The sequence below is a fragment of the Oryzias melastigma genome, linkage group LG2, assembly GCF_002922805.2.
Source record: "Oryzias melastigma strain HK-1 linkage group LG2, ASM292280v2, whole genome shotgun sequence".
NCBI lineage: Eukaryota > Metazoa > Chordata > Actinopteri > Beloniformes > Adrianichthyidae > Oryzias > Oryzias melastigma.
In genome coordinates, this window is record NC_050513.1 from 2,040,585 (window position 1) to 2,068,089 (window position 27,505).

General features: G+C 38.4%; 2 protein-coding genes and 2 long non-coding RNA genes across 4 annotated transcripts in view; 2 read left to right on the forward strand and 2 right to left on the reverse strand.

Annotated features, from left to right (window-relative positions):
- The window catches only part of LOC112142249, a 10,564-nt gene extending 10,240 nt beyond the window's left edge, over positions 1 to 324 (reverse strand). The window contains exon 1 of the long non-coding RNA XR_002918556.1: positions 265 to 324. This is a non-coding gene — a long non-coding RNA (uncharacterized LOC112142249). The remainder of the gene's footprint in view (positions 1 to 264) is intronic.
- A 2,945-nt stretch (positions 325 to 3,269) lies between these two features.
- On the reverse strand, positions 3,270 to 8,266 carry LOC112142241 (zinc finger protein 37-like). Its single transcript, XM_024265514.2, has 3 exons — positions 8,223 to 8,266; positions 6,793 to 6,946; positions 3,270 to 5,117 (listed from the first exon to the last, which is right to left on the reverse strand). The coding sequence occupies exons 1-3, from the start codon at positions 8,223 to 8,225 to the stop codon at positions 4,042 to 4,044; spliced, it is 1,233 nt and encodes a 410-aa protein (XP_024121282.1). The 5' UTR covers positions 8,226 to 8,266; the 3' UTR covers positions 3,270 to 4,041.
- On the forward strand, positions 6,089 to 9,036 carry LOC112142250. The gene is made up of 2 exons (XR_004949065.1): positions 6,089 to 6,482; positions 7,494 to 9,036. It is a non-coding gene; the product is annotated as an uncharacterized LOC112142250 (long non-coding RNA).
- A 2,752-nt stretch (positions 9,037 to 11,788) lies between these two features.
- On the forward strand, positions 11,789 to 26,831 carry LOC112142237 (zinc finger and SCAN domain-containing protein 2). Its single transcript, XM_024265510.2, has 3 exons — positions 11,789 to 11,890; positions 12,187 to 13,614; positions 23,332 to 26,831. The coding sequence occupies exons 2-3, from the start codon at positions 13,473 to 13,475 to the stop codon at positions 24,711 to 24,713; spliced, it is 1,524 nt and encodes a 507-aa protein (XP_024121278.1). The 5' UTR covers positions 11,789 to 11,890; positions 12,187 to 13,472; the 3' UTR covers positions 24,714 to 26,831.
- The last annotated feature ends 674 nt before the right edge of the window (positions 26,832 to 27,505 follow it).

The window sequence follows — 27,505 nt, forward strand, 5'->3', positions numbered from 1 at the left end:
ATACTTGGTGAGAACCCATCGAGAATCGATCGCAGGACTAAATATCGCGATATATCGCAATATCGATATTTTGGCACACCCCTATTCTTAGGTGGTCGGACTGTGAAAAATACAGTGGAATGCTCTCGCGAATCGGAAGCCAACTTCTGCGTCGTTTTCTCCGCCCCCTCCAGCAGCAGCTTGGTCTCGCCGACTATGCAGGATCTCAAACACACCTATTGATGGATGGATGTGTTTGTCTGCAGGTGGATGCAGTGAACATACCTATGTGGTGGAGCTGAAGCTGTGGTTTCCAGCAGATATCCAGCAGTCTGCGCTGACGACAGAGCTCCTGCTCGTACTGGACGATGGTTCCTTCACAGAGTCTGAAGATTTCTTCAGCAGCAGCAGCGAGTCGCTCGCTGATCAACTCTCTCAGAGACTGAAGGGAAGACATGGTTCCTGCAGCTGCAGAAGATCTTCAGCTCCAACAAACACCAAAGTCCTCTGAACAGCAGCAGCTCCGATCATCTGCTAGTCTCACAATCACAGCCACGTTGTCTTTACGTTCAACACGTATTCACTCATTTACGACCAAATGCTGAGAGTTCCGACACGAACCACGAATCGTCCTTTCGGTCCAAAAGCTTCACAAGCATCCGAATAAAACACCACCTTCCTCTGAACACGAGGTAGTCCCGCCCGCTAGCGCCTCTCCAGCTGTTTACTTCCGGGTCTTCTGGCGTTCTTCTATGGAAAGGTGTACTTCCGGGTCACGTGCAGAAATTTTATTTTAAACTCAACTCAGCTTTATTTACATAGCATTTTTACAAAGCAGGCAGCTAAAACACAGTGCCTAACAGCAAAAACATTAAAGACAACAACACTAAGACAGGATAAAAGATTAAAGGAAACGTCTAAACTGCTTAACTGGATTTATAGTTCAAAGTGCTTCCAATATATTTTTTTAAACGGTTATAAAATAAAATATGAATGAAAAAATGTTTTTTTAAGCAAACTTTAAGAGAGTTAAAATGGCGTCATCACAGTGTAACTAACAACATAATGTTCAGATTTGACTCCAAAACCCTTTTAAGACTACATAGATTTAATCACAATTGTGTTTTCTTAAACTATATTAATGTATTAAGAAATATATTAAGTAAACAAAGATTTGTGTTAAAAAATGAAAAGCAATAAGACAGTAAAATTACTTGCCCTGAAGATAATAATGATGAGTACAATTAAACATGAAACAATACACACCACCAACTTATGCTGTCTAGAAACACTTTCACTAACCACTACTCTGCAGTCACTGATTTCCTTTAGTTTACACCGTCTACACAGGATGTAGACTATCTGTTTGCCTCTACATCCACTCTCATAAGTCACCCCCTGTCCCTGCCTTTTTCAAAGAACATACTTTGTAGTCTGACTGTTATCAGATACTTTTATACAGAGATGCTGAGCGTCAAATTGGACACCCTGAACACACCTGATCCAACTACACATAGTTCAGAACCTCTTTTCGGTCTGTTTTCAAGTTGAAGAACTGAAGTTAATCAGATATCAGCTATGAAGCTCTGGTTTCAGTTCTGAAGTCCAACTCATTCAATCTGACAGAACTGGACCTGAGCTTCAACATCCTGAAGGATTCGGGAGTTCTTCATCTATGTGCTTAACTGGAAAGTCCAAACTGCAGACTCTGAGGTCAGGAAGAGAACTCCTTGAATGATTAAAAGTACGTATCAAAATCTGCTCATATATTGTCATATTTCTAAGAGCATCTACAGTTTCAAACTGACACCTCCAGACAAATCAAACTTTTTTTTTTTGTTGGGAGCTTTGATGGATGGATGTGAGCAGATATTTGTGGATGAAAAGCTGAGGATGTGAACATGTGTTTGTCAGAGCAGCATCCAGCTGCAGCATTAAAACATCGACCTTCATTGATATGAGAGCAGTTTGATCTTCAGGAAGAAGCGTTCCTTAAGTCTGCAGTGACAAGGATGAAGAAGGGGAAACATCTGCAGACATTTGGAGAAAGAAAGAAGCTGACATAAGAGAAGAAGAAGATGGAAAGAAACATTCAAACATCTGCCACAGTGAATAGAATTAAGCTTTGTTCTGTGTAGGTGAGACTAAAGAACACATCCACCTCACTGCTGAGAATCTACAATTGGATGTTCACCAATGGGACATTATCAAATTAAAATGTGGGGTTCAGTGTCTTGCCCAAGGACACATGGGCAGCCAAGGCAGGAATCGAGCCCGCAATCTTCCAGTCTAGAGCCAACCGCTCAACTTCTGCACCACTGCCACCACAGGTACAAGGAAACAGTCTCCTGCTTCAGATCAAGCTGCTCTTCATCCTGACTGATGCAGAGCCCCCCTGGCCCCATGTCTGCCACTAGAGGGCAGCACAGAAGCTTCAGTCTTTGTCACTGTTGCTATGTGAGGCTGAAGGAGCTTCAAAGTGAGTTGTTCAGACAAACTTCCACATTCTCACACAGATGTGATCCTGAAGAATCTGGATCTATCGAGTCCTTCATTCAGAGGCTCTCTGACTGAGTTCATGTTTACACAGAAACGTCTACGTCTTTTACTCTGACCTCCTGCAGCACAAACTCACTTCTGAAGGTGGATCACCTCAGCCATCTGTTCACCAACATCAGAGCTGTGCATTATGTCTTCCTCATGACTCCTTCTCTGCACCGTCAGCAGCAGAATTGACTTTCTTTGGCTCTCTGACTCTGATGCTGCTGCCTCCAAACCAGCAGCTGCAGAAAAACTCTGCAGAGACTCACAGTGAGAAGATGGAGGCAGCAGATGCTGAAATCAGGAGACTCAAACAAACCACAATCATCCACTTTTGTCCTGCAGGAAGTTCAGGATGTTTACCACTCTGCTGGATTTCCATTTTCCAGTGACTGACGAAATCATCAATATGACCTTTGATCTTTTCTTCAGTGGTTCATTCACCTGTCCATCAAAGAGGTCTCATAAATCTACAAATTCTGTTGGGCCAAAGTCTCAACTCTCACTTGATCAAATGTGAATGTTGACACAAATTGAAGAGTGTTTCCTTTCAGCTGCTGCCCCCCCCTCTGAATCAGGATGGAGGGAGGAGCACTTGTCTGTTCTGCCCACCCCCATCTAGAAAGATGTCAACACCAACTTAAAATTACAAAGTTCTTTTTTTTTTTACACATTTCTAATCAGAACGAACCAAACACATGAATATTAGAACAGCTTTAACAGGAAGAAGAGGAAGGACAAACACAGTGTTGATTAAAGAAGAAAAGCATTTATTAGATCCAAACAGACTGCAGGAATTTTACAGTTTCCAGTTTTGAACCCTTTTGACACTAAGATGCAGTTCTGAAACAACCAGCAGGCGTCATTTCACAAAATGGTGGTGTGGTCTTTTGATAGTTTTAAAACTGTCTTACATTGTGTGCAATAACGACTGCATACAATGACCCCATTGAGATCATGGTTAAATGAGTGAACACATGAATGGAATAGGGCTGGATTTAGCCAATAATTTCCAGAATCGATACAATTCCGATTTTTTTTCCAATTCTTTACTCTCAATTCAGGCCGATTCAATTCAATTTTGAGTGTACATGGTTTACACATTTAGACAAATTTGTTAAGAAATACATTAATAATCTATATATGTTTTTAGGATATTCATATTAATTTGATACACTTCATATACTGTAAAACCTATTAGTAAAATTATAATGAGATTGTTAATACAATACGGTGTTACATGGATTCTCAAACAGAGAAGCTCCAACAATTGTTCTGCCTCTCCTGGAGGGCGTTTCAGTTTGGCCACTAGGTGGCGATCACACTGTGGCATTACATCTTATTCCAGAAGAAGAAGAAAGAATGAGCAAAAAATGGGCCACAAATGGTTACTTTAAAAATAGTTCCTTAAGAGTTTCTAAATGTCATGCCAGTGACTATATACTGTAAAGATGTTCATTTAGACATCATCAATTAATAATTACTTGTATCTCTGTATTGTAATTGTTAAATAACAAGAAATTATTCATTGCTTGTAATTGCAGGAGATGAAGGACTGTTTGCAACGCTAGATGAAGAAAGCAGTTTCTGTTTTGTGTGAGTTAACATGTGATATTTAAGATGATAAATTTGCCTGAAACTTTTGCTGCATTCAATGCAAGAAAAGGGCTTTTCTCCTGTATGTGTTAACATGTGGCGTGTGAGATGAGAATTTTTTCTGAAACTTCTGCTGCATTCTTTACATACAAAAAGCTTTTCTTCTGTATGTTTTAGAATGCGATTTGTGAGAGTAGAACTTTTGTCAAAACTTTTGTTGCATTCTGTAAAAGAAAAAGGCTTTTCTCCCTTTTTTTCTCCCATATGTGTTAACATGTGACGTTTCAGATGAGAACTTTTCCTAAAGTTTTTTTTGCATTCCTCACAGGAAAAAGGCTTTTCTCCTGTATGAGTTAACATATGACATGTGAGATTAGACCGCTGTCTGAAACTCTTGCTGCATTCTTTACAAGAGAAAGGCTTTTCTCCTGTGTGGATTCGCAGGTGATGCTTCAAACCTTTAGCAGTTGTACAACTTCTTCCACACTCTTGACAAGAGTACTTCTTCACTTCCCTTTTTGTTTCACGTGTATTCATTAAAACAGTTTTCATGTAGGAATTTTCCTCAGAGTCAATGTCCCACTGACTTTCTGACATGTGAGAGCTCTCCACACTTTGGACATGACTTCTGTCTGTTCTCTTCCACTGATCTCTGTTCTGTGGGTCTGTCTCTTCATCTGTAGTTGATGTTGATTCTTCATGTTTGTTTCCTTCTTCATCCTGATTCTCATTCACATTAAAGATCTGCTGACTGTTTAGATCTGCTTCACTGTTCTCGTTTTCCTCGTAACTAGAAATCTCTATCAAAGTATCAGTCTCCTGCTTCAGTTCAAGCTGCTCTTCATCCTGATTGATGGAGAGCTCTACTTGCTCCTCTCTCATCCATGAAGGTTCTGGTTCTTCTTGCTCCTCTTTCATCTGTGGAGGATCTGGTTCTTCTTGCTCCTCCTGCTTGCCAGCTGAGTTTTTCTCCTGGTTTCCCAGATAATGTTGGGGGAGGTCTGCAGTGACACAAACAAAAGTGGGAATTTTTACTATTTTTTTAAAGACATATTTCTAACTGTTTAAAGACACCCACAACTCTATTCAACTCTGGTGGAGTTACAATTATGTATGAAAGAAAAGAAGAGAAAAGAAAAGAGAAGGTCTTTCAGGCCATACTGAATAAAAATTTATTAACAGGGTGCTATAATAATTCATCAAATCTACAAACACATATGTTTATTTTCTTCTAAATTCAACTTTATATAATTAATTTATAATGTGAGGATTATTAGTTTTCTTGATCATTAATAAATTAATGTTCATACTTGAATAGAACTGGGTTAAATAATAATAATAATAATAATTAAAAAAAAACAGCCCAGTCTTTCACAAATGTCTAAAAAAGAAAAAAACTGTCTCCATTCCTGAGTGCTTAATTTATACACCTGTGACCAGGCCAAGTGATTAGTACACCTGACTTTGATCATTTGGATGGGTGAGCCAGCGCTCAGAGTGCAGGTTTTTAGAGGAACGCTCAGAAATACGTCAACACATTAAAATACTGCTTTGGGGATTGTTCATAGTGAGGAATAAACCTTACAGTACACCTAAAAGCTCAAAAAAGTTGATTTTGTATTATATAGTCTCTTTAAATTCCTCTTTCACAAGTTTTCACATATCAGAAAACAGTTTTTTAGTCTTCATCCTCCGTAAAATATCTTCAGGGGCTCAAACTTTATTTGTACACTAGATTTTCCATAGGAGGTTAAAAATCTAATGTAGATTTTTCTTGAACTTGATGCATAACCTTCAAAGTAGAAGCTAAAAACCACAGCCTCATCCAACATGTAAGGCATAGTGGATAAACACAACAGAATAAAACCATAAAAGCATCACAAAATTGCTGCTTCCTAACATTTCATCACTGAAGACGATGAATCCTATTTGCTATCCTTCCACTAAAAAAAAGAAGCATTGGACAGTTATTAACCCAGTGTTAGTCGTTTCTGCAATCTCCTTAGATCAGGGATGGGCAGCGCCAGACCTTGAGAGCTGGTGTGTCTGCATGACTGATTACCTGATTCAGGTGTGTCCAGCCAGTCAGAACATGCCAGAGCAAAGAATGTTGGGACACATGCAGGAATTCAGCCCTCGAGGCCTTAGACATTCTCTGCTTGATGCAGGTCAGTGATTTGACCCTTCTCAAATAGAAACATCTTTTCCATGACCACAGAATATGTTTTTCAACATGATTGTTTACGAAATGAGAAGCAGTTCATTGCACCAGCTGGAGGTTAATAATTTGTTGCCTCCTGAAAATTAACCATGAAGAAATTATCCACTTGGAGGATTATACTTATTTCATTATCTAAATCCAGGAAGTGAGTTTGTTTCACTTAATTTTATTTTATTATTATTACTGTTGTTGTATTATCCAGCCTATTTATTGAGGGTCCATAGAACACAGGTGGAAAAACCAAAATATATCAGAGGCTAAAAGAAGCAACAGTGATGAGATAATAACAGCCTCTGCTGCTAACATTTAGATAATTCACTGAAAGAAGAAAAAAACAAGAATATCAGTGGCTGAAAAAGCCACTGAACATATCTATCGATAAGGGGTTCTCTCTGTTGTCAAAGTGAACATATTTATCTGTGAAGGGCTTTTCTCCTTTGACAAAGTGAACATACCTATAACATTGAGCTGAAGCTGTGGTTTCCTGATTTCTAGCAGTCTGTGAAGGCGACAGAGCTCCTGCTCGTACTGGACGATGGTTCCTTCACAGTATCTGAAGATTTCTTCCGCAGCAACAGCGAGTCGCTCGCTGATCAACTCTCTCAGACACTGAAGATTCAAGAAAGTAAAGTTACTGATACAGGAAAAATTGTAAAAGAGACATTTACCAACAGAAAAGTTAAAATAGACAGAAACTTGGCACATAAAATATCCTCTGTGTTAAAGAGAAAAACACATTCATAAATAGGAATATGACTTTCAGTTGGGCCCTGAAGAATGATCATAAATATTTAATCACCCAAAAAAATATTTTTACAGATACTCGGAGAGGCTCATTTGGTAAGTTCCTGTTGTCATTATGATATATAAAGGGTTAACAGATTTTTTTGGACAGTTTCATCCAACCACTAACTATGAGTCGAAAAAAAGTTGTTGTGTTATCATTCATATTCTTTTAAACAAATGGCCAAGAAATCATAATTTCTTCCACAGTATGTGAACTTATAAAAACAACTACACGGACTATAGTTTTCAGCCTGATTCTCCCCTTTAAATTAGACCGTCTCCTTCTTTAATGCTCTTTTCTCTCCTGCTTTCCTCACACATGAGCAGACTCATCACTGAAGAAATAGTCTCTCCATCTCTTTCTCCTCAGGCATGTTTCAACCAAGATTCTTCAGCAGAGCTCCACCCTATGCGAGTTTCTACATGCAGCAGGAGTTTGCAGTCAACGCGTCTCCAACAGCAGCTTCGTGAAGAAGACAGTTTTTCAAGCTCTGGGGTCTAAACTTATCAAACAAACTCCTTTAAAGGTGTTTTCTACTAAAAGTTACAGGTAATTTCTGAGGAAGATGAAGTCAAAGATTTTCAAATGTTTCTGCTCTGGTGGAACTTCACTAAAATTGTCTGTTGAAGCTGATACAAAGACTTGGTTTCTTTTACAAAGACAATGTAACAATGTTATTTATTATTATTATTTTTTTTTAAGATTTTGAGTCTGAATTGGAAACAGATTTTGCTTCAGCACATCCATTTTTTCTGCAGAATTGTTTTCTCTACACGTCTGCTTAGGCTTATAGTGTGCAGCTGATTCTACAGAGAAGGATGATGCTTCAGATCCAGACCATAATAATCCCTGCACAGCCTTTAAACAGCACACTGAGGAAACAGCAGTCAACACCAGCCAGAGGATTCTCCCGCTCATAAACAGGAGATCGAGAACTGCAGCAGTTCCAGTCAGAAAACTTTATTGACAACAAATCAAACTTCCCATGATCCCCTGCAGCTGTTTTCTCCTCTGCTAGAGTTACAGATAGAGATCAAGTAGAGCTTTGCTATTCTGCAGATTCAGAAGACAAGAGAAAAAGTTTTCACCAAGACTCACCATGTCAGCAGAAGAAATCAGGAGCAACTCTCACGTCTCCGTCTGCTCAGTCAAACTCAGCTATCTCTCTCCTGGTTCTTCAATACCAGAGCCGGGCTCCTCCCCTTGAGTTTCTCTCCTCCTCCTCCTCCTCCTCCTCCTCCTCCTCCTCTCTGTGCTCTCCAGAAATCACCCAAAAGCACCAGTTATCAGTCAACAAGCAGCTGCGTTCCACAGACTTTCTAAGCCCTGAAGGCGTATAAACTAAATTCAATAAAAGAAAAAAAAAAAGTTGTATTTGTGTCAGAAATTCTTTCAAATGATTCGATCTTTAAGTGTTTATATTGTACTGATTTGCTTTGTATTTTTAATACTTGAAATATCTCTTAGTTAAACAACTATTTGTGATCCCTGAAAGCAGTTATCACATTCTGTCCAGAGGCTGGATCAGCTGATCTTTAGGATTCCATATAGAGGCAGGATGTGCAACAAATAAGCAGATCAGTCTAGAATTCTAATCAAAACAAAAAGCTGTTTTATTTTTCACCAGAGGAGGGCAGCAGAGTGCAGGGACAACTGTTATGATCGTTTTTCTTGAAAATTCAAAGAATACAATACAAAAATATAACATTATAAAAATACAATACAAGAACATAAAATAATTCTAAATAAAAGTCAAGGTTATTCTTAACTTTTAAAATTCTTAATTGTTGAAAACAAGAATATTGTATACATTATAATATAATATTTAAGAAACTGTATATAAAGAATAACCAAATCAAAAATTCACAGATAAAGAAAAAAATAAAGAAAATAAAAATAAATAAATAAAAAAGGTAAATTATCTAACTAGTTTTAAGGATGCACAGATGTTGATCGTTTTCTAAGCTTTTGTATTTTTTGAAGCAGAAATTAATTTTAAGTCTTTGTGTGAGTTTGAGCTGAAACATGTCTGTACGGCTTCATAGCTCCAATATTGCTGCCATTTTAGTTTCACCGCTAATGTTAGCTTGGGGTTGTGAGGGGCTGTAAGCTAAAAGAAGAGAGATAGTAATCCATTGACTGTATATGGAGAACTGGACTGAGTAGGTGGGTGAGATGTTGCCCATAGGGAATATCTTATCTTCAGCTCCAATGTCATGAGTGCTGCATTCCTGCATATTCTCCAACATACCCAGCTCTGGCATGGACACACTTGAGCCAGGTAAAAAGTCATGAATACGGCTTGGATATGTAAGAGATAATACCCTCCGAATGCCTGAACCAGCGGAGGACGGTTCGGAGGGTATTATCCCGCTTATACTGTACCATGGTCATTTAAAAAAGAAATAAATATTTAATCAAAATTTAGTATTTCATTCTTGCTATTTCTTTGGTTTAGCTCCTTTTTTCACAAAAAGCAGACTATATGATACATGATGCGGCTAGTTGTCACGGTGACATTGTAACATGGTACAGAGCCCTAAACCGACACAGACCCCAGCTGTAGTGGTAAAGTGATACAGAACGTTTGGTCTGTGTGACCGGAACGTCTTTTTAGGTGTGTATTATCACTGTGGTTTATCACTTTTTAATCCACACCCAGCAGCCAATCAGAAATGAGTATTCACCCCAACCATAGAAGTATAAAAGATGCTAAAGCATGATGTGGATTCCTGCATTTATTTCTTATAATACACATTTCAAAGGGGATTATCTCGCTTATACCATGGTCATTTATGAAATAAATAAATATAAACTATTTTTTGTGTAATTTTTCTTGTGGTTTTTTTTGGTATAGATCGTTTTTCCCAAAAAAGGCAGACTGTTTAATGTGATGTGTGCTGCGTTGTCATGGTAATATGACAACATGCCACTGAAACACCTCTCAACTGCGTCGGCAAAAGAAAGCGATATATATGCTGATTGTCAGAATACGTTAAACAAGTTCAGAGAGAAAAATAACATTTTATTGGTAAATAGTAACATTATGTTGCCCATAGAAAATGTCTCACCTCTGGCAAAATGAGGCCAATTCTGCAGCATCTTTCCACCAACATTAGCATATAGGCTGACGAGTTTATAGACTCTAAAGAGACTATATAGAAGACTTTTTATATTGATAGATTAGGCTACATGAAGGTTTTTTGGAATACTTTTATAGTACAGTTCCCTTTTATACTTTGCTATTAATCCAGTGCCACATCAATAAATCACATGGAGGAATCCATTGTTACATCAATCCACATGGAGCTGTAAAACAGTTAAAACCAGTTAGGTCAGACTCACAGGACTTCACCAATAGTCTTCCACTAAAAAGCAAAGCCATGAATACCTTGTCTGCAGCAACAGGGGTGAGGACACTGACCAATAAGGTGTTAAGGCTTTTTGGGGGGTTCTTGTCCTGACAAACATTACCTTGGAGCCAGATTAGGCCCGTCTGCGAGGTATACAAGTGAACTGTATTTTATGAGTCTTTTTTTTTTGCTTGAGACCCAGAAATCTCTGTACAATTCTGATCCAACTTTTATTAAATTAACTAAATTCCAATTGAGTTTTCATCAACGAACACCCAGAGGTTAGCAGTGGAAAACCTCACAAGGCAAAATCAAAAATCAGAGAAGATGCTGTTATCTGACAGCAATGCCTTACCTATATAAGTAGAAGGCGCAGTTCTTGCAGTATTTACAGATTAACCTTTGGAGATAATGTTTAAATAAACCACAAGATTAATCATTTTTCAAGCTTGAATTTGAGCCAGGATTTGCTAAATTCGGTTAAAAAATGAGGGAGCTAGCCTAAATGTTTACCAAAACGGGGGCTTTGATCAACTTTTGAGGCAGTCTTGTCTCTTCATTCTTCAGGCCATAAACAATTTGTGAGTAAACCATTAAAAGGGTAAAAACAGTAATTGGAGAGCAAAAAGTAACTGAAAGACAAGTACATTTTAAAAAGTAATTTAAGAATGTATAAAGATGCATAAAATGAAATTTGTATGAAAAACTTAAAAAAAATGTATTCATAGAATAAGCAATTTGTATGAAAAACTTTAAAAAAAATGTATATATAGAATAAGCTTCTGTGACAATAAAATCCTTCACCATAGAAACAGACTTTGGACCAAAGAATGAACCCGTAAATGCAGCTGGTTTGTCTGTTAGATCTTCATCAAACAGAAGACTCCAGAAGCAGAAATGTTTCCATTCCGGTCTTTTTCACAAACACAAACCCTGATAGAGACTCTCAAACATCTGACTTCCGTGACGCTTCGTGAATCCTGCTTGAGCAGTTTTGGGTCAGAGCAAAATAAATTGTGCTCAAACTGGGTTTTAGAAGAAATTATTGCAAAAACTAACTGAAAAAATAGACATCAAGATTTAAAATCTATTCCAAAATGACATAAACATCTGAGTTCTCTCAAACTTCCATTCGTCATGTGATGTTTGAAGCAAGAAAAAACAGGAGAACTTTGAAATAAGTCAATGATTACCAATCAAATGATCATCTGTTGACTGCATAAAAGATGAATTAACTTTATGATCTACTTCTTGGTCAGACTAAATTCTTCATGTCCAAAGTCCAGAGGGATTTGCTTCCTGTATTCAGAGCCGGTTTGAAACTGGAGCTGGTTGGAATTCAAGGACATAAAGCTGCTCAGAAAATCCAGAGGAAGAAGTCAAAGAAAGAACTGATGCATTTCTGTCAGAGCGGTGAGTTGATGGAACATCTGGGATGAAGACAATGTTTGCATTTCAAAAGGCTCTCTCATGTTCCTTCTTCTTGATGTTATCATCCACTATCACGTCTTTCCTCTGTTCTTTATCCACCACTATCACCATCCTGTCAGCCTGTTTCTGGAAGTCCCACAGGATCTCTGCTCTCTCATTCTCACAGGCAGACTTTAATCTCTGTCTTTCTCCCTCATCCTGTTAAAGCTGTTCTAATATTCATGTATTTGGTTCATTCTCATTAAAAGTGTATTATAAACGAGCTATGTAATGTTTAGATGGTGCTGATGTCTTTCCGGATGGGGGTTGGTGGAACAGATGAGAGCTCCTCCCTCTTGATTCAAAGGGGAACAGTGGGCACCAGCTGAAAGGAGGGAGTGGAAATGAGAAAACTTCTCTGCACGTTTCTCCTTTCCAAGAACAAAGACACGACTCCATGAACAGCAGAAGAGTTTGAAAACACGCCCGAAACTGCAGCACCACCTGCAAAAAGATGCTTCCTCTTCAGGCTCCGCCCCTCCACATCAAGAGCTGCAAGGAGGAGAAAGATCTGCATTTGTGTTGAGCTGTTAGGGGGTCAGATCTTTAGGAACATGCTATCAATGAAATTAGGAAGTAAAATGTTTTTTTCTCCAGGAAAGTTGCAAGCAAACATTATTTAAACTAAAGTAACTTGGGCTGCATGCTGGTGTAGTGGTTAGCACTCTTGCCTCACAGTATAAAGTCACTTGTTTGAATCCCAGCTGGGTCCTTTCTGTGCATGTTCTCCTTGTGCATGTGTGGACTTTCTCTGGAGGGAAAAACTGTCAGGGCATATTTGTTTAAGAAAGTGAGAAAATGTCAAGTTTACTAGATAATATTCACAATCTAAGTTCAAAGCAGCTTAACTCTGATGACCCAGAATTCTAGCAGCATTTAAATGCATCATTTACACATGTGAAGAGTTTCACATCAGATTTGTGCGTTGATGTGGCTTTGTGTGTGTATCAGGTGATTTGTGCGTACCTTTTAAAGAGTTGTGTGTGCAGTTAGTGCTAAGCTGCTATAGTTTTAAGTCTTGCTAGTGTAAATTATATTAAGTATTTTATTAATTTAATTAAATTAAATTAAATATATATATATATTACCCATACACACCTTTGGGTTTTAAAGTCATTTTTACATTGAAAAACCGTGTTGTTTGGGTTCAAGATTTTTTTTCATCAACGTTATTTTTTTTTTAATTAAATTGTTGATTTTAATTTGCAGCGCTTTTTCTTTTGACGTTCCTGCCGTGACCCGGAAGTAAACAAAACAAAGTGCTAGCAACGTTAACAGCATTAGCTCGTCTTGGGTTGACGGTGGTGTTCTGGTAGGATGTTTTGTGGTTTGTGAGGTGATGTACCGATACGTGGTTCGGTTCCGAACAATCCTCTTTAACTAAAGTGTCGTAAATGAGTGAATACGTGTTGAACGTAAAGACAACGTGGCTGTGATTGTGAGACTAGCAGATGATCGGAGCTGCTGCTGTTCAGAGGACTTTGGTGTTTGTTGGAGCTGAACATCGTCTACAGCTGCAGGAACCATGTCTTCAGAACCTCAGGAAGATTCTGACAGCGAACAGATTCCTTCTGATGAAGGAAACGTCGTCCAGAACGAGCAGGAGCTCCGTCGTCAGGACAGACTGCTGGATTTCATGAAAGAACAGCTTCAGCTCAACGTCATCGGTATGTTTACTACATCCACTTGCAGACAAAGAGAACCGTCAACGTTTTCGTCGTCCGGGCTGATATTTGGATCAGAACTGTTCGGCTCAATAGCTCATTTATTGATCGCCGTTTTTGTTTCGTCGGGGTTGTGATGAGCTGAAAGCTAATGGGAGAGATGACATGCTAGCCTGTTATCATACGTAAAGGGCGACGCCATATTGGACATGTCAGTAAGCAATGGGAAATGTATGGAGGACCAGAAGAGACAAATTAAAATAAATATATACAGCGTTAAATTATTAAATGTGTCTATAGTTATTCAAAATGCACATTAATTATTTAGAATGGGTGTTGAATAAACAAAATGTGAAATCAATAAACACACGTTTAAGTACATATGGCATAAAACATTAAAATAGCCATTAAAAAGCAACTTTACATATTTCACGACATATGTAATTATTTCATGGTCCAGGATTGGCTAAAAGAGCCAAATGGAAATAAATAAATTTAGTTTGAAATTATTCAATAAATGTGTACTTAATTATTTAAAATGGCCTCAAATAAATAGAAGTGTTATTGTGTCAATATTTAATTAATTAATTTTTTTAATTATTAGATATTGATAATTTTTTTATTCTTTTCATTTTCAATTCAATTTTGAGTTTTTATATGTATACACATTTGTTTAAAAATATATTAACAATAGGGCTGTCAGATTTGTCGCGTTAAAAACTCATTAATCCGACATGTGCTTGACGCCGACAATTTTTTTGACGCATTAATCGCGGACTTTCTCATACGTGCCTTTCAACTCCGCGCGCGGGCGTCCCCCCTTTAACTCACCGGCTGCTCTCACTCGATCACGGGCGGGTCTCCAACCACTGAGCTGCGAGCTAAAACCGGCCGGCGCTAGGACCTGGATAGCTCCTGCACCCTAACCCGGCTCCGGTTCGCGTCCAGTACCACGTCTGGTGGTACCGGCTCGCGTCCGGCGCCGCGTCCCGAGAGCTGCGGACCCCCGACGTTCCGAACAGCAAGCGCACCGGGGGACGTTTTAAATGTTCTGGAGGTTTAAGCGTGATCCAGCCCCAGCATAGCGGTCTGTCTGCCGGCATATTCATGGCGTGAGCTCCGCTGGACACGTCGCTGCATCGAGCTGCAGCCAGAGAACGCGGCGGCAGTAACAGACTGTCAAACTATCCACAGAGTATCCCGCTTTTCTCAGTCTTTAATGTTTTAAAAAACAAAAGTTAATTTGAAATGATAAATCTCTATTTCATTTATTACTGTAGTTCAGCAGAGGAGGAAAAGATTTGGTCCTGACAAAAAATGAACATGAAAGTGTTATGGAAATTTTTTTTTTGATGTTTTTTATTTTATTTTACTGAACGTTGATTGAAGTTTTGAATTTAAAATGCCCTTCACTTGCACTTGGGCTTTTGTTAGGCATTTTATGTTACAGCCTTTTATTGTTAAGAAAGTTTATCTCAATACAATGTTACAAAATAAAATATTTCTGATGAAAACTATTAATTTTGTCATTCTTGTTTTCATAATTCATGTAGAACTACTAAATTCCACAAACCACACATTTTTTTTCCTTAAAAAAGGGCCACATGTAAATTTGCGATTAATCGCGAGTTAACTCGGGACAAAATGCGATTAATCGCGATTAAAGATTTTAATCGCCTGACAGCTCTAATTAATAATCTACTATAAGATTTTAATATATTTATATTAATCTAATACAGTTCACATACTGTTAGATGTCTTAGTGAAATAATGAGATTGTTAATATTATACAGTGTTGTATGGATTCTCCAAAGGAGAAGTTTTAACAAAAATGTTCAGATCATTAATATTGTAAACATTGTTCTGCTTCTCCTGGAGGACGTTTCAGTTTGGACACTAGGTGGCGATTGCGCTATAGCATTACACCTTCTTCCGGAAGAAGAAGACAGTATGAGGAAAATATGATGTATTAAACCACTGTTACTCTTAAAATATATATGTCCTTAAAAAAAGTTTGGAAAATTAATGCATTTTAGTTTATAAAGATGTTCATTTAGTCAGCAATGTAGGTCAATGAAGCGTTAGCACTAGCCGTCCTAAAAGAAATTCCATTAAAACTTTAGCATCAAGCTAGCAAACTTTAGTTTTATGTGCTAAATCGATTTATATTTTTATTAATCAATTCATCTATTAAGCTTAAATTGATTCAAATCGATTAATCAATTTTACCAACCCAGCCCTATAAATTATTCAAGAAACCCTTATTTTTTTCATAATTTAATGAATGACTTCTGGGCTCAACACCTCCTCTGATAAATATTCAAATGTGACAGCAAGTACAAACTGGAGCTGGAAGCCTGGCTAGCTGCAGTGGATAAGTCTGGGCTACCTGGCAAGTTCAAAGCTTGGATTTACCAGCATGGAATCCTCCTGCGGATTCAATGGCCCCTTGTGATATACAAGGTTTCAATCTCGCCCTCCCCCTTCGTTTATCCCTCTGTGCTTGCTCCAAATGGAGGGTGATGAAAAAATAGTGTCTAATATTTCGGACTAGACTTTCGTTCAATGACATCATCAACATAACCGGTCCGCTAGCGTTAGCGCAAAGCTTCCAGCACTTGAACTAACATAACAAACGCGGTTTTATAACTTTAAAAAGGTCACACTACAACAAAAGTAATTACCAGTACTTACATTTAAATGTAAACTTCTGCGGTTCAGAGTGCACCAAAGTGAAGAAAAGAGCTTCTTAGCGCGACGCGGATACTCTCGCGATAGCGGACTTTGAGCCCCTCTGTTTGGAGTGTGAAACTTAAAAAATAGTAATTACGGACACGACTTCAACTGCCACTCCAAATCAAGGGGGAGGGCTAAGGGAGAGGGAGAAGGGGAGTATTCGGATTGGGCCTTCAAGTCTGAGCAGCATTGCCCTATACGGTCAGAAGAACAAGTTAAAACGCCCTAGTAGTAGTTTGAGTGAGGGGTTCAAAGTGAGCAATGCTAAGGAGGAGGGCTGCTGCAAACAATTATTTTAATAGTTGACTAATCTCCGATTCATTTTTTCAATTAGTTGATTAATCGGGTTACACGTTGACTAGCTGCAAGACAAATTTTAACCATCATTAGCTTTAAACTTGAAGTGTTTAAGCTATATGCTAACTAAAAATAAAGACAGTAGTTTATTAAGCCTTTAATGAATCATGCAGCTTTTCTGCTTCATTTGTTTCTGGCATTACCTACCTGGCATACATACCTACACGTACTGCACATGCACAGACCAAAATTACGTCATAAATCTGTGCTACCTCTTAATGTTGTGGTTATTTTACTGATTGTTGCTGTTTTTTGACTTACATTTATTGTATGCTTAATGTAGCTAATGGAATGCTAAACTTGTCAACATAACTCTAGTACACTAGTTCACTTCTAGGACTCATAAATAGTTTCACACCGATTCATAACTTCACTGCAGATCTGTACCGACACACAGGCTCTCTGTCTACGTTTTAAAATCCGCGCTCTTTGAAGCGAACATTGTGAGCACGGTGCAGAATATTAATGAAGCCTTGGCTGTGCGGTTCATTTTGAGCATAAATTCATGTTCTGTTCTGCCCTTGTGGCGTTTGGTTCGGAGAACACAGATTTTGAAACGTTCACTGCGCAGACAGTGGCATTGTGGACACGGATCTGCCCCAGATCTTCTGGCTTAAATCCATCCCAGACCGCTAATGACAGCCAACGCGATCCCTTTAATCCAGTGAAACTGCTGCGGCAGAGCTTGCTCCCTATTTGGGCCAATGTTAGCTTAGCTTAGCTAGACAAAGCTCTCTCTTCAGCGTGATCATACTCAATCACAATGTGTTTCCTCTTCATTCATCACCGTAGTGCTGCCATAGAACTAGGGCTGCCACAGTTATTTGAACAATCAATTACTAATCGACTTTTAAAATACTCAACAACTAATTTGGTCGTCGAAGCGTAACTTTTTTTTTTGTTTGTTTTTTCCTTGTTTTGATCTCAAAACTATGGTGTTTGCTTTCTAATGCCGGGTCTGCCACTGTCTTTGTTACACATGTGCAGTGGTGCTAAGCCAGTCAGTGGCAGTTATGTCACAGGAAGTTGTGGGTTGGCTCAATAACATGCTAACGCGGATCTGGAATGTGTGAGAAACATAAGAAAAATAAAAGAAGAAAAAGTGTCAAATGTAATTTCTGCAAGACAGAACTTGTGTTCCATGAGATCACTATGGCGATAAATGATCACCTGAAGATGAAGCATGTTGAGACTGAGTTTGATCATGCTGAACAGAGAGCTTCGTCTAGCTAAGCTAAGCTAACATTGGTGCTAACACAGCAAGCTCTGCCGCGGCAGTTTTCCGGATTTAAATGTATCGTGTGTCACTTTCATTAATGCACTCTTTGGAGATAAACCAGAGGATCTGCAGCAGATCCGTGTCTACAGTACCTTTCTGTCTGTATAGTAAACGTTTCATAATCCGCGCTCTTCAAATCCAACGCTCCGAGGATAGCAGGGATAAGGAGTTTACACTGGAAATTAACTGCTTCTCCAAGGCTTCATTCACATTCCGCGCCGAAGAACAGATTTTGAAACGTTCACAGCACAGACAGAGAGGCTGTGTGTCGATACAGAAAAACTACGAGTCCCAGAAGTGAAATACCTCGCCTAAAGTCCAGAGCTAAGTTGACAAGTGTAGCATTAGCTGCATTAAATAAAGCCAAGTCTAAGTCTAAGTATTAAGCTACAATTAAATGTAACTTAAAGTCACAAAACAGCAACAAACACCATAGTAACCACTAGGGCTGGGAATCACTGGGTACCTCACGATACGATACGATACGCGATACATGGCTCACGATATCGATAATATCGCGATACTGCGATAATTGGTAAAAATCCTCTCTAATAACTACCATTATATAGAACATGTTTTTGGGGGGAAATATATCCCCATTTATCTTTTTTTTTTACCTTAAACACAATCATACTAAACAATTTTTCTTATTTTGTGCAACAAATTATAGACACTTTTGTGCAAAATTGCTGAAATCAGTAATACTATGTCTTTGACAAACATTGACAACAACTGAATATGAATTATCTGTCAGATTCAATGTTAACAATAGTAAACATGATCAGCAGTGACACTACTTAGTGCAGAATTGTTGTAAACAGAACAAATATTAAATAAGTCAAGTAGTGACAGCTATCTACCTCCAAAAGAACGTCACACCAAAGGATGATGAATATAATGTTTTACAGCCTCTCTCAAAATTGACCTAATTTTTTGTGCACTTTTCTCTCACTTGAAAAGGGCTGAGCATCCAAAAATAAAGGCTGATTTACTCAGACTGTTACTTGAGATTATTTTTCCAATTTTTATCATTTTTCCATTTGGTCAGTCAGCAGTCAATAGGTAAAATCCTTAAAACACACATAATAATGGCAATAAATATAATTTTAAGTGCTTCAATTAATTAGCATTCTCCCTAATTTTACAGTGAATTCATGTACTTTAGTTTAATTACATTTAAATTTAAGTTCATACATCAAATCCTGCTTTTTTATTTAAGAATTACTTTAAAATTAACATTAGCAACAAGTAATTACATTGTTTGAAAACGTCACATTATAAATTTATCAAAGTTACACCGTACAGCAGCAGGTTAAACATTGAAGTGCATGAAAGCGAAAATTCCGACGCTCCTTGAAGCATACACAGACAACTGCGTAGCACGCGCTCAGTTCCCACAGCAAACAGAAAGTAAGAGATCGCTGACATTCTAGCGCTCAGACAAAGTCACTTCTTACCGGGTGGATCTCCAAAAGATGGAGGATAAATGCTGACAGGTAGGCATGCTTCACACACGCGCTACAGAGCCTGTATCTCACCGGTGCTTCTCCCGAATGAGAGCGTGCATCGCTATTAAAAGTCCGACGCAGCGTGCGCCCATAGTTCTGGCGCGCGACTCAGACGCCTCTTTAAATGAAAATATAATATCGATACTTGGTGAGAACCCATCGAGAATCGATCGCAGGACTAAATATCGCGATATATCGCAATATCGATATTTTGGCACACCCCTAGTAACCACAACATTAAAGAATTAACACAGATTTATGGGTTCTCCACCAAACTGAACAATATGATGTAGTTTCAATCTGTGCATGTGCAGTGGATGTAGGTAGTGAAAGAATGAAAGTACTGTTGTACATTCTAATATCCCCTGATTTTTTTCTTTTTTTCAAAATATGCATTTCCACTCTTTTACTATGCAATGTCTCAAAATTCTTTGTTTATATGGGCATCCTCAGGTTTTTATGTATAGTAATATCTTGAGTTCAAAGATGTGCTTTAACAAATGGACCTCATTTAACAAATATTTCACGTGTGTCAAAGAGAAAAACAGACCCAGCGTTAGAAAGAACGCACCGTAGTTTTGAGATAAAAACAAGGAAAAAAACAAACAAAAAACGCTGCGAAAATAAGTTGTCAACCATTTTCTTAGTTGACGTAGTTGCGACTAATCAACTAATCGTGGCAGCCCTACTAGGGAGATAGTCCAATACAGAGATTCAGAGGACCCGAAGGTCTCCCAAGCAGGGATCAAAGTGTGAATGAGGCTGAGTCAAGGCTCTGGCACAAGGCACAGTGACCCATGGAAGGGTAGGGGTGGGTTATGGCAGGGCATGCCACGGAAAGGATTCGCAGGGGAAGGACAGGAGTACAGAAAAAGGACCGAGCCAGCAGGTTGGTCAGGATACCTCAGCAGGGAGCTTGGACAAGGTGGGAACATTCAGTGGAACACAAAGTATCATGGGCGGAGTTGTGGAAGTCTGAGCCATACCATTTCCTGATACAGGCGGTTTACGACGTCCTACCAAGCCCCTCTAACTTGTTCTGTTGGGTAAGGGTGGAGTCAGCGGCCTGTAACCTGTGTCTAAAGAGGGGGACCCTGGAGCACATCCTCAGCTGCTGTTGAAAAGCTCTAGCCAAGGGACGCTACCGCTGGCGCCATGACCAACTGCTAAAGGCAATAGCCAACACTATAAGCAGTGGCATTAAGCACCTCCACCCAGCGAAGAACATTATTGCCTTTATCCAGACTGGGGAGAAGCCACCACTAGCTGCCAGGGCCACCCACTCAGGCCTGCTAACAACAGCTCAAGACAGGGAGTTCAAAGTTGACAGAGGAAAGCAACTGACATTTCCAGAAACCATTGCCAGTACAACCTTGAGGCCAGATATGCTGCTCATCTCAGAAGCATCTAAGCAGGTCGTTCTCCTGGAGTTGACCGTCCCCTGGGATACTGGATCAATGAGGCAAATGATAGAAAAAGGGCAAAGTATGCTGACCTAGTAGAGGAGTGTCAGAACAATGGTTGGAGGTGCGAGCCTATTGAGGTGGGATGCAGGGGATTCATAGGCCAGTCGCTTTGTAGGGCATACAGCATGCTGGGAATCACTGGGGCCAGCAAGGTGGTCACAGAGGCAGCAGAAGTAGCCTCAAGGTGGCTGTGGATTAGGAGGAGGGAACCTTGGGTGGATAGCGCTACCTGGACACAAGCTGGGATCTGATCAACCATAGCTGGGTCGCCTGGGTGATGAAGTTTAAAAGTCCCGAAACACTCCATGAAATAAAGAAAGTGACTTTCTTCTATAATCTTTGTTATAGTAGGACAACAGGGTCATCATTAATCAGCACAGAAGGTTTGGTGACTGTAGCCTTAATATCTTCTGAGCTATTGAGCATTTTCTTTAACTAAATATGATCCATATTATTAAAAATGTCCTAAAATTAGATAGATAGATAGATAGATATACTTTATTAATCCGATTTACGGAAATTATGTCAATGTCCTTGCTCCACACAGCAAACCACATAGTTAAATGTGATTGAGCATAAAAAATTAAAAACAAAACCCATAATGGATAAAGTATATTTCAGCTATAATTTTTGTCGTAGTAGGACAGCAAAGATTATAGCATAGAAAGCATAAATTAGAAAGTTTGGTGCTTGTAGGTTTAATATCGTTAGAGCTATTGAGCATCTTTATTATGTTTCATGTCTCTATTGAAATTTTTTTTAAATAATAAAGTAAAGAACGACATTTTCCCAAAATATTTATTGTAGCATGAATATGGTGACAAGTTTTTTTTACTAGCTCATACAAATGCAGGTATGTTTTCGTCTTTGAGAGATTATTGTTTTTTACAGAAGGGCCTTTTCTGGAAGCTTGCACTTTGTAGACGGTCTCTTAGCAGCCGTCTCGCTGCTGTCTCTCCATCTGCAGTTCAAAGTAACACTTCTCATTGAATTGGCAAACAAACTATCCTTTTTCTTTTGAAATGCATTTATAGCTCACTCTCTGTGATAACGCAAAATGATTGAGATACTCGCTGTCACATTTGAATGTTTATCAGAAGAACTATTGAGTCTGGAAGTCAGAATCTATGGATATCTTTCTAACTTTACTGAACCTGCCTGCTTCCTCACTGAGGTTCGGTGCTTGTCCGGCCCGGGAGCGGGATTTGTTCTCTGGTTGTCAAGGTCCAACACTCAGAGTGCAGACAGAGTTGATCGGCCGGGCATAAAGGCTGATCTTCATCGCTGCCTCGCGGCAGCAAGCTCCTCCCCTTACAGTGGGAGCATGCAGCGCGAGGAAGCGGATCAGGATGTGGGGCTTGGGAGGACCTCGACTTGGCCCAGTCCTGCCAAAAAAACACACGCTGCCACCAGGGGTGATTGGCAACTTCCACTCCCAGGCCTGACAAGCACTGAACCTCCGTGAGAAAACGGTGACGCTGTGGAGTTCCTGTGGATGTGGAATGATAAGGAGCTTTAACCAAGTGACCTTCACTTAAGTTCTGCGGTTCACCAAAACAATGTTTCCAGCCTGTTTGTTTGTCAGGTTCCAGACAAAACCTTAAAAACTTTAATAAACTCCTGAGTTTCATGAGATAGAAGCCCAACTTTAACATTATCTCAATAATCTGAGTTATTCCCGTCCACAGACAGATTAAATGAAATGATGTGCCTACTACCCAGACCATGAAATCTTTTATTAAATCATGAAATAAGTAAATGTTTCTTAAATTATTTCAAATTGAATTTTAATTAAATATATTTGGCGCCATTAATGAATTATGTATTTCTTTAATGCCAATTTTAAATAATTAATAACACATTTATTTACTAATTTATTGATATATTTATTTATTTCAATTTTTGTCTTCCAGCCCACATTGAACCATGAAATAATTAAATATGTTATGAAATATTTACCAGTAAATGTACTTTTTAATGGCTATTTTAATGTTTAAATGCCACATATATGTCAACATTTATTTATTGGTTTCCAACTTTATTTATTTAATGACAATTTCAAATAATTAATGACACATTTATTTAACAATTTAATTGTATGTATATATATATATATATATTTCAATGTGTCTCTTTCGGTCCTCTATAAATATGCAGCTGTTATAAATGGGAAAAAAAACATTTAATTACTTTATTTTATTAGATGGTTGACTCACTTAAGACTGACCCTAGTTACTGTTGTAATTTTGAATAAAAAACAAGGAGTTACTTAAATAAAATTCTGCTTGAGATGCTTCTGATTTATATTGGTGTTCACAAGACTCAGAGTCCTTTGAAAAGATAGAGACTTGTTATTGTGTCTATGTCCCTGCAGTCCTCCCTAAGACTGAAGAGGAGGATCTCTGCAGCCAGCAAAGGAACTCCAGAGTGGTACAGGAGGAACCAGAACCTCTACAGGTTAAGAAGGAACTGCAGGAACCAGAACTTTGGCTTATTGAAGAGCGACAAAAAGAGCAAGAACTTCCACAGATTAAAGAGGAGCTGGAAGATCGAGGACTTTCACAAATTAAAGAGGAGCAAGAGGTACTGCCACACATTAAAGAGGAGCAGGAGGAACAAGAACCTCCACAGATTAAAGAAGAGCAAGAAGAACTCTGCATCAGTCCGGATGAAGAGCAGCTTGCTTTGAAGCAGGAGACTGAAACTTTGATGGAGATTTCTACTTATGAGGAACATGAGTACAATGTAGCAGATCTCAACAATCCGCAGAGCTTTTATTTTACCAATTGTCAGGACGAAGAAGGAAGCCAACATGAAGAATCAACATCCACTACAGATGAAGAGACAGACCCACAGAATAGAGATCAGAGGCAGAGAAAAAACAGAGGCCATGTCCAAAACGTGAGGGGCTCTCACATGTTAGAAAGTCAGTGTGACTCTGATGTTGGTAAAAATTCAAAAGAGGCATGTATGGGTAGAAAGCACAAACAATCTCCAAAGAAAAATAGACTTTCCTCTCTGAAGTCTGGTAAAAGAACAACAATTGCACACAATAGTTCTGTCCACATCGGAACAGAGTCTGAAAAAAGACCTTATGTCTGTAAGGAATGTGGTAAAGTTTTTTCTTACTGGTGTCACTTCACATTTCACCAGAGAATCCACACAGGTGAGAAGCCTTTTACTTGTGAAGTATGTGATGCAAGATTTGGTCAAATGTCTTATCTCAGAACACACATGAGAACTCACACAGGAGAGAGACCTTATTCTTGTAAAGAATGTGATTCAAGTTTTAGTCATGTATCTAATTTCAAAAAACACATGAGAATTCACACAGGTGAGAAGCCTTTTTCTTGTACTGAATGTGATGCAAGATTTAGTGTAATGTCTGAGCTCAAAACCCACATGAGAACTCACACAGGAGAAAAGCCTTTTTCTTGTAACGAATGCGAGGCAAGTTTTTGTCAAATATCTAATCTCAAAAGGCACATGAGAATTCACACAGGAGAGAAGCCTTTCTCTTGTAAAGAATGTAATTTGAGTTTTAGTCACACATCTAATCTTAAAATTCACATGAGAACTCACACAGGAGAGAAGCCCTTTTCCTGTGAATTATGTGATTCAGCTTTCAGTCAAAACTCTACTCTCAAAAAACACATGAGAACTCATACAGGAGAGAGGCCTTTTACTTGTGAAACATGTTATAAAAGTTTTAGTCAAATGGCTACTCTCAAAAACCACATGAGAACCCATACATGAGCGAAGCCTTTTTACTTATCAAGCAATGTAAAATGTATATAGTGTAAAATCCAAACTTAGGAACACTTTACATGAGAAAGGAGAGAGATTGCAAAACACAAAGTTAAGACTGGCACAAGAGCATAAAAAAAATAATTGTACACATAACTATTTCATTTAGATTAAAATATTTTAAGCGTTGTAGATTCTGATGTTATTTTACAGCATGACTTTGCACCTTTTCACACTGTCAAAAATACTTACATTTAAAGCTATGAACTGTTTTAGGAGGAAGAGACACCAGACCCAACAATAAAGATGACCCGAAGTCAGCTATCAAAGCAACTTGAGCTCTCATACATGTACATAGAGCCACAGACTGATGGCCTAATACCATGAAGCTTGGATGCAATAATTTAAATTGTAATAGGCACAAGTGAGTATTCAATGAGTAGAAATTAGCATTTTGCTGTTGCATGTGTGGTGAAAACATCTTTTTAAATTATTCTTATATATTTACATTTTCTAAGATGCTATTTTCTAGCTTTTCATCATCTACAGCCACAATTATCAAAATCCAAAAAGTAAAAGATCATTTATATTACTCTTTGTAAAACAATTACATTCAAATTAATTTCATTGTTTGAATTGATTGACAAAAAAAGCTAAAATTCACAAAATTAATTATTTTAGATGTACCTGTACAAATAAAGGTTTGAGGTATGTCTTTATATCTTGAATATTTTAACTATGATTGCAGTATATGCTTGGGTGTGTATGTTGTCTAAAAAAGTGTTAAAATTAAACACTTTTTTATGTGATCAGTGAACATTTCATTATTATTTTTGATTAAAAAGTAGTGATTGCTGTTTAAATTTTGATGGATTAAGTATTTTTATTTTATTGGGTTTTTTCTTTTTAGAAGAAGAAGATTTTTCCAAAAATGTAAAAAGAAAGAGGCGGATAAAGAAACAGACTGATGTCTTGTGCTTATTCAATTCAATTTGATCTATTCAGTCCTAATACACAACACAGTTGTTTCAATGGGCTTTAATTTGGTAATTGCCCAAAAACATAAAATCAGTCATAAAATATAAACAGTAGCTGATTGCTAAACAAAACTGGTCATCCTTGCTCTAAGACCCTCTTTCTCGGTAAGGAAAAACTCCTAAAAAAATGAAGGAGGGATCCTCTCCCTGGACAGATGGGAGATGCACCAGGACTGTTAAAGAAGAATTAGCTTCTCAACTCTACAACTACATGTTTGAACAGTCTAGCAGATGGGCTTCATCCAGATGGAACTGGTGGTGCGAGAAGAGCAAAGGCGAGGTCCACAGACGAGCCACATTGAATCTGGAATCTCTCGGAAAGAGGAACAACAAATGAATCGCACTGCACCAAACAGAGGCATGGAGAACTAAATGAAAAATAAATGCTAAAAAATAGTGGGGTAGATGGAAATATAAGACAGACGGTTTAAATAGTGGATGGTAATAATAATTACAGTAATAGGAAATCCATAGTATTAGCATAACAATATTAATATAATATTAATCTTGGCCACAGCAGGGGGAATAGGCCGACTTGGCTCGGTTTAGGAAATCGTCTTCCTTCTGCTTAGCTCTGTGGAGAAATATTTATAACGGTTGTAAGGAAAATCCTAAGTATTCCTCCAAGCTTCATCACAGTAGGTGAGATAGAGGAGCACTGAGTGAAATATTCTCTGAATGTGGAAACTGTGCTGGCCTCTCTTACATGAGCTGAGAGCTTGTTCTAAAGCAGCTTGGTGGCTGAAAGCTCGGCCTTCAAACTGTACATCTAGAAATTCTAGAAACCACAAGCAGTCCTGTATTTTGTAAGCGAAGTGTTCTGATTGGTTGGTTAGGCACTATGAGATGTTTCCAACAAAGTTGGATATTAGCAAATCGGGCAATTAAATAACAGGAGCAACAGAAGCTACGACTACTGGTTAACGCTCACCCAGAAATGACGTCTGACGTCGATCAACATCATTAACGAAAATCATTTTATCATGTGATTCCTGTTTTCTAGTAGAGATTAGAAGTGTTTCTCTGTTCTTTTTAGTTCAGTGTTCTGTCTCAATCTTTCCTGTGAAGAATAAAGTGGACGTGAACATCAGTCAGAAGTGTGGAGTCTTTCTGCTGTTTGTTGGTTCTCTACAGGTTCTAAAGCTAAGACGTGTTCCAGAAAGCAGGATACGCGGCATACGCAGGTGAGACTATTACAAAAAAGATTACTGCGTGGATCCTGAAGAGTTAAAATAAAATGAATCTGCATGATTCGCACATGAAACAATGTCTGCTGTTTAATTCTTTCATAAATTCTTTCATGACAGCAATTAAAAGTTTCCAGTTGGAAATTTAAAGATCATCGAGTCTGTTGTGTCATGACAGGTGCACCATTGACCATTGGTCAACCTTTGTTAAGGGTCAGGGCTAACTCCTCAGATGGGGTGAGGGGGTAGTTAGCTGTGCTAATCCATAGAGATTCAGAATAAAAGCGACTTAATAGTCCTACATAGCTCCAGTAATTATTTGATTTTAATATTTCTGATGTTTTATTTACTCTCATCAACATAATTTAGCTGTTTATTTAGTTCTTTAGTTGATAGAAATCGTAGATGTTATACTTTATTTTTATTAAATGACGGACATCCATCTCTACCCACTTGCAGCAGCTTCAAAACAAACCCAGCTCTGACTTCATCTCCATGGGAACCAGGCACGTGCACACATAGGGTGTTAGGGGTGCTTGAGAACCTCTCCTTTTTGCCTCGTATCAGAAAGTGTCCT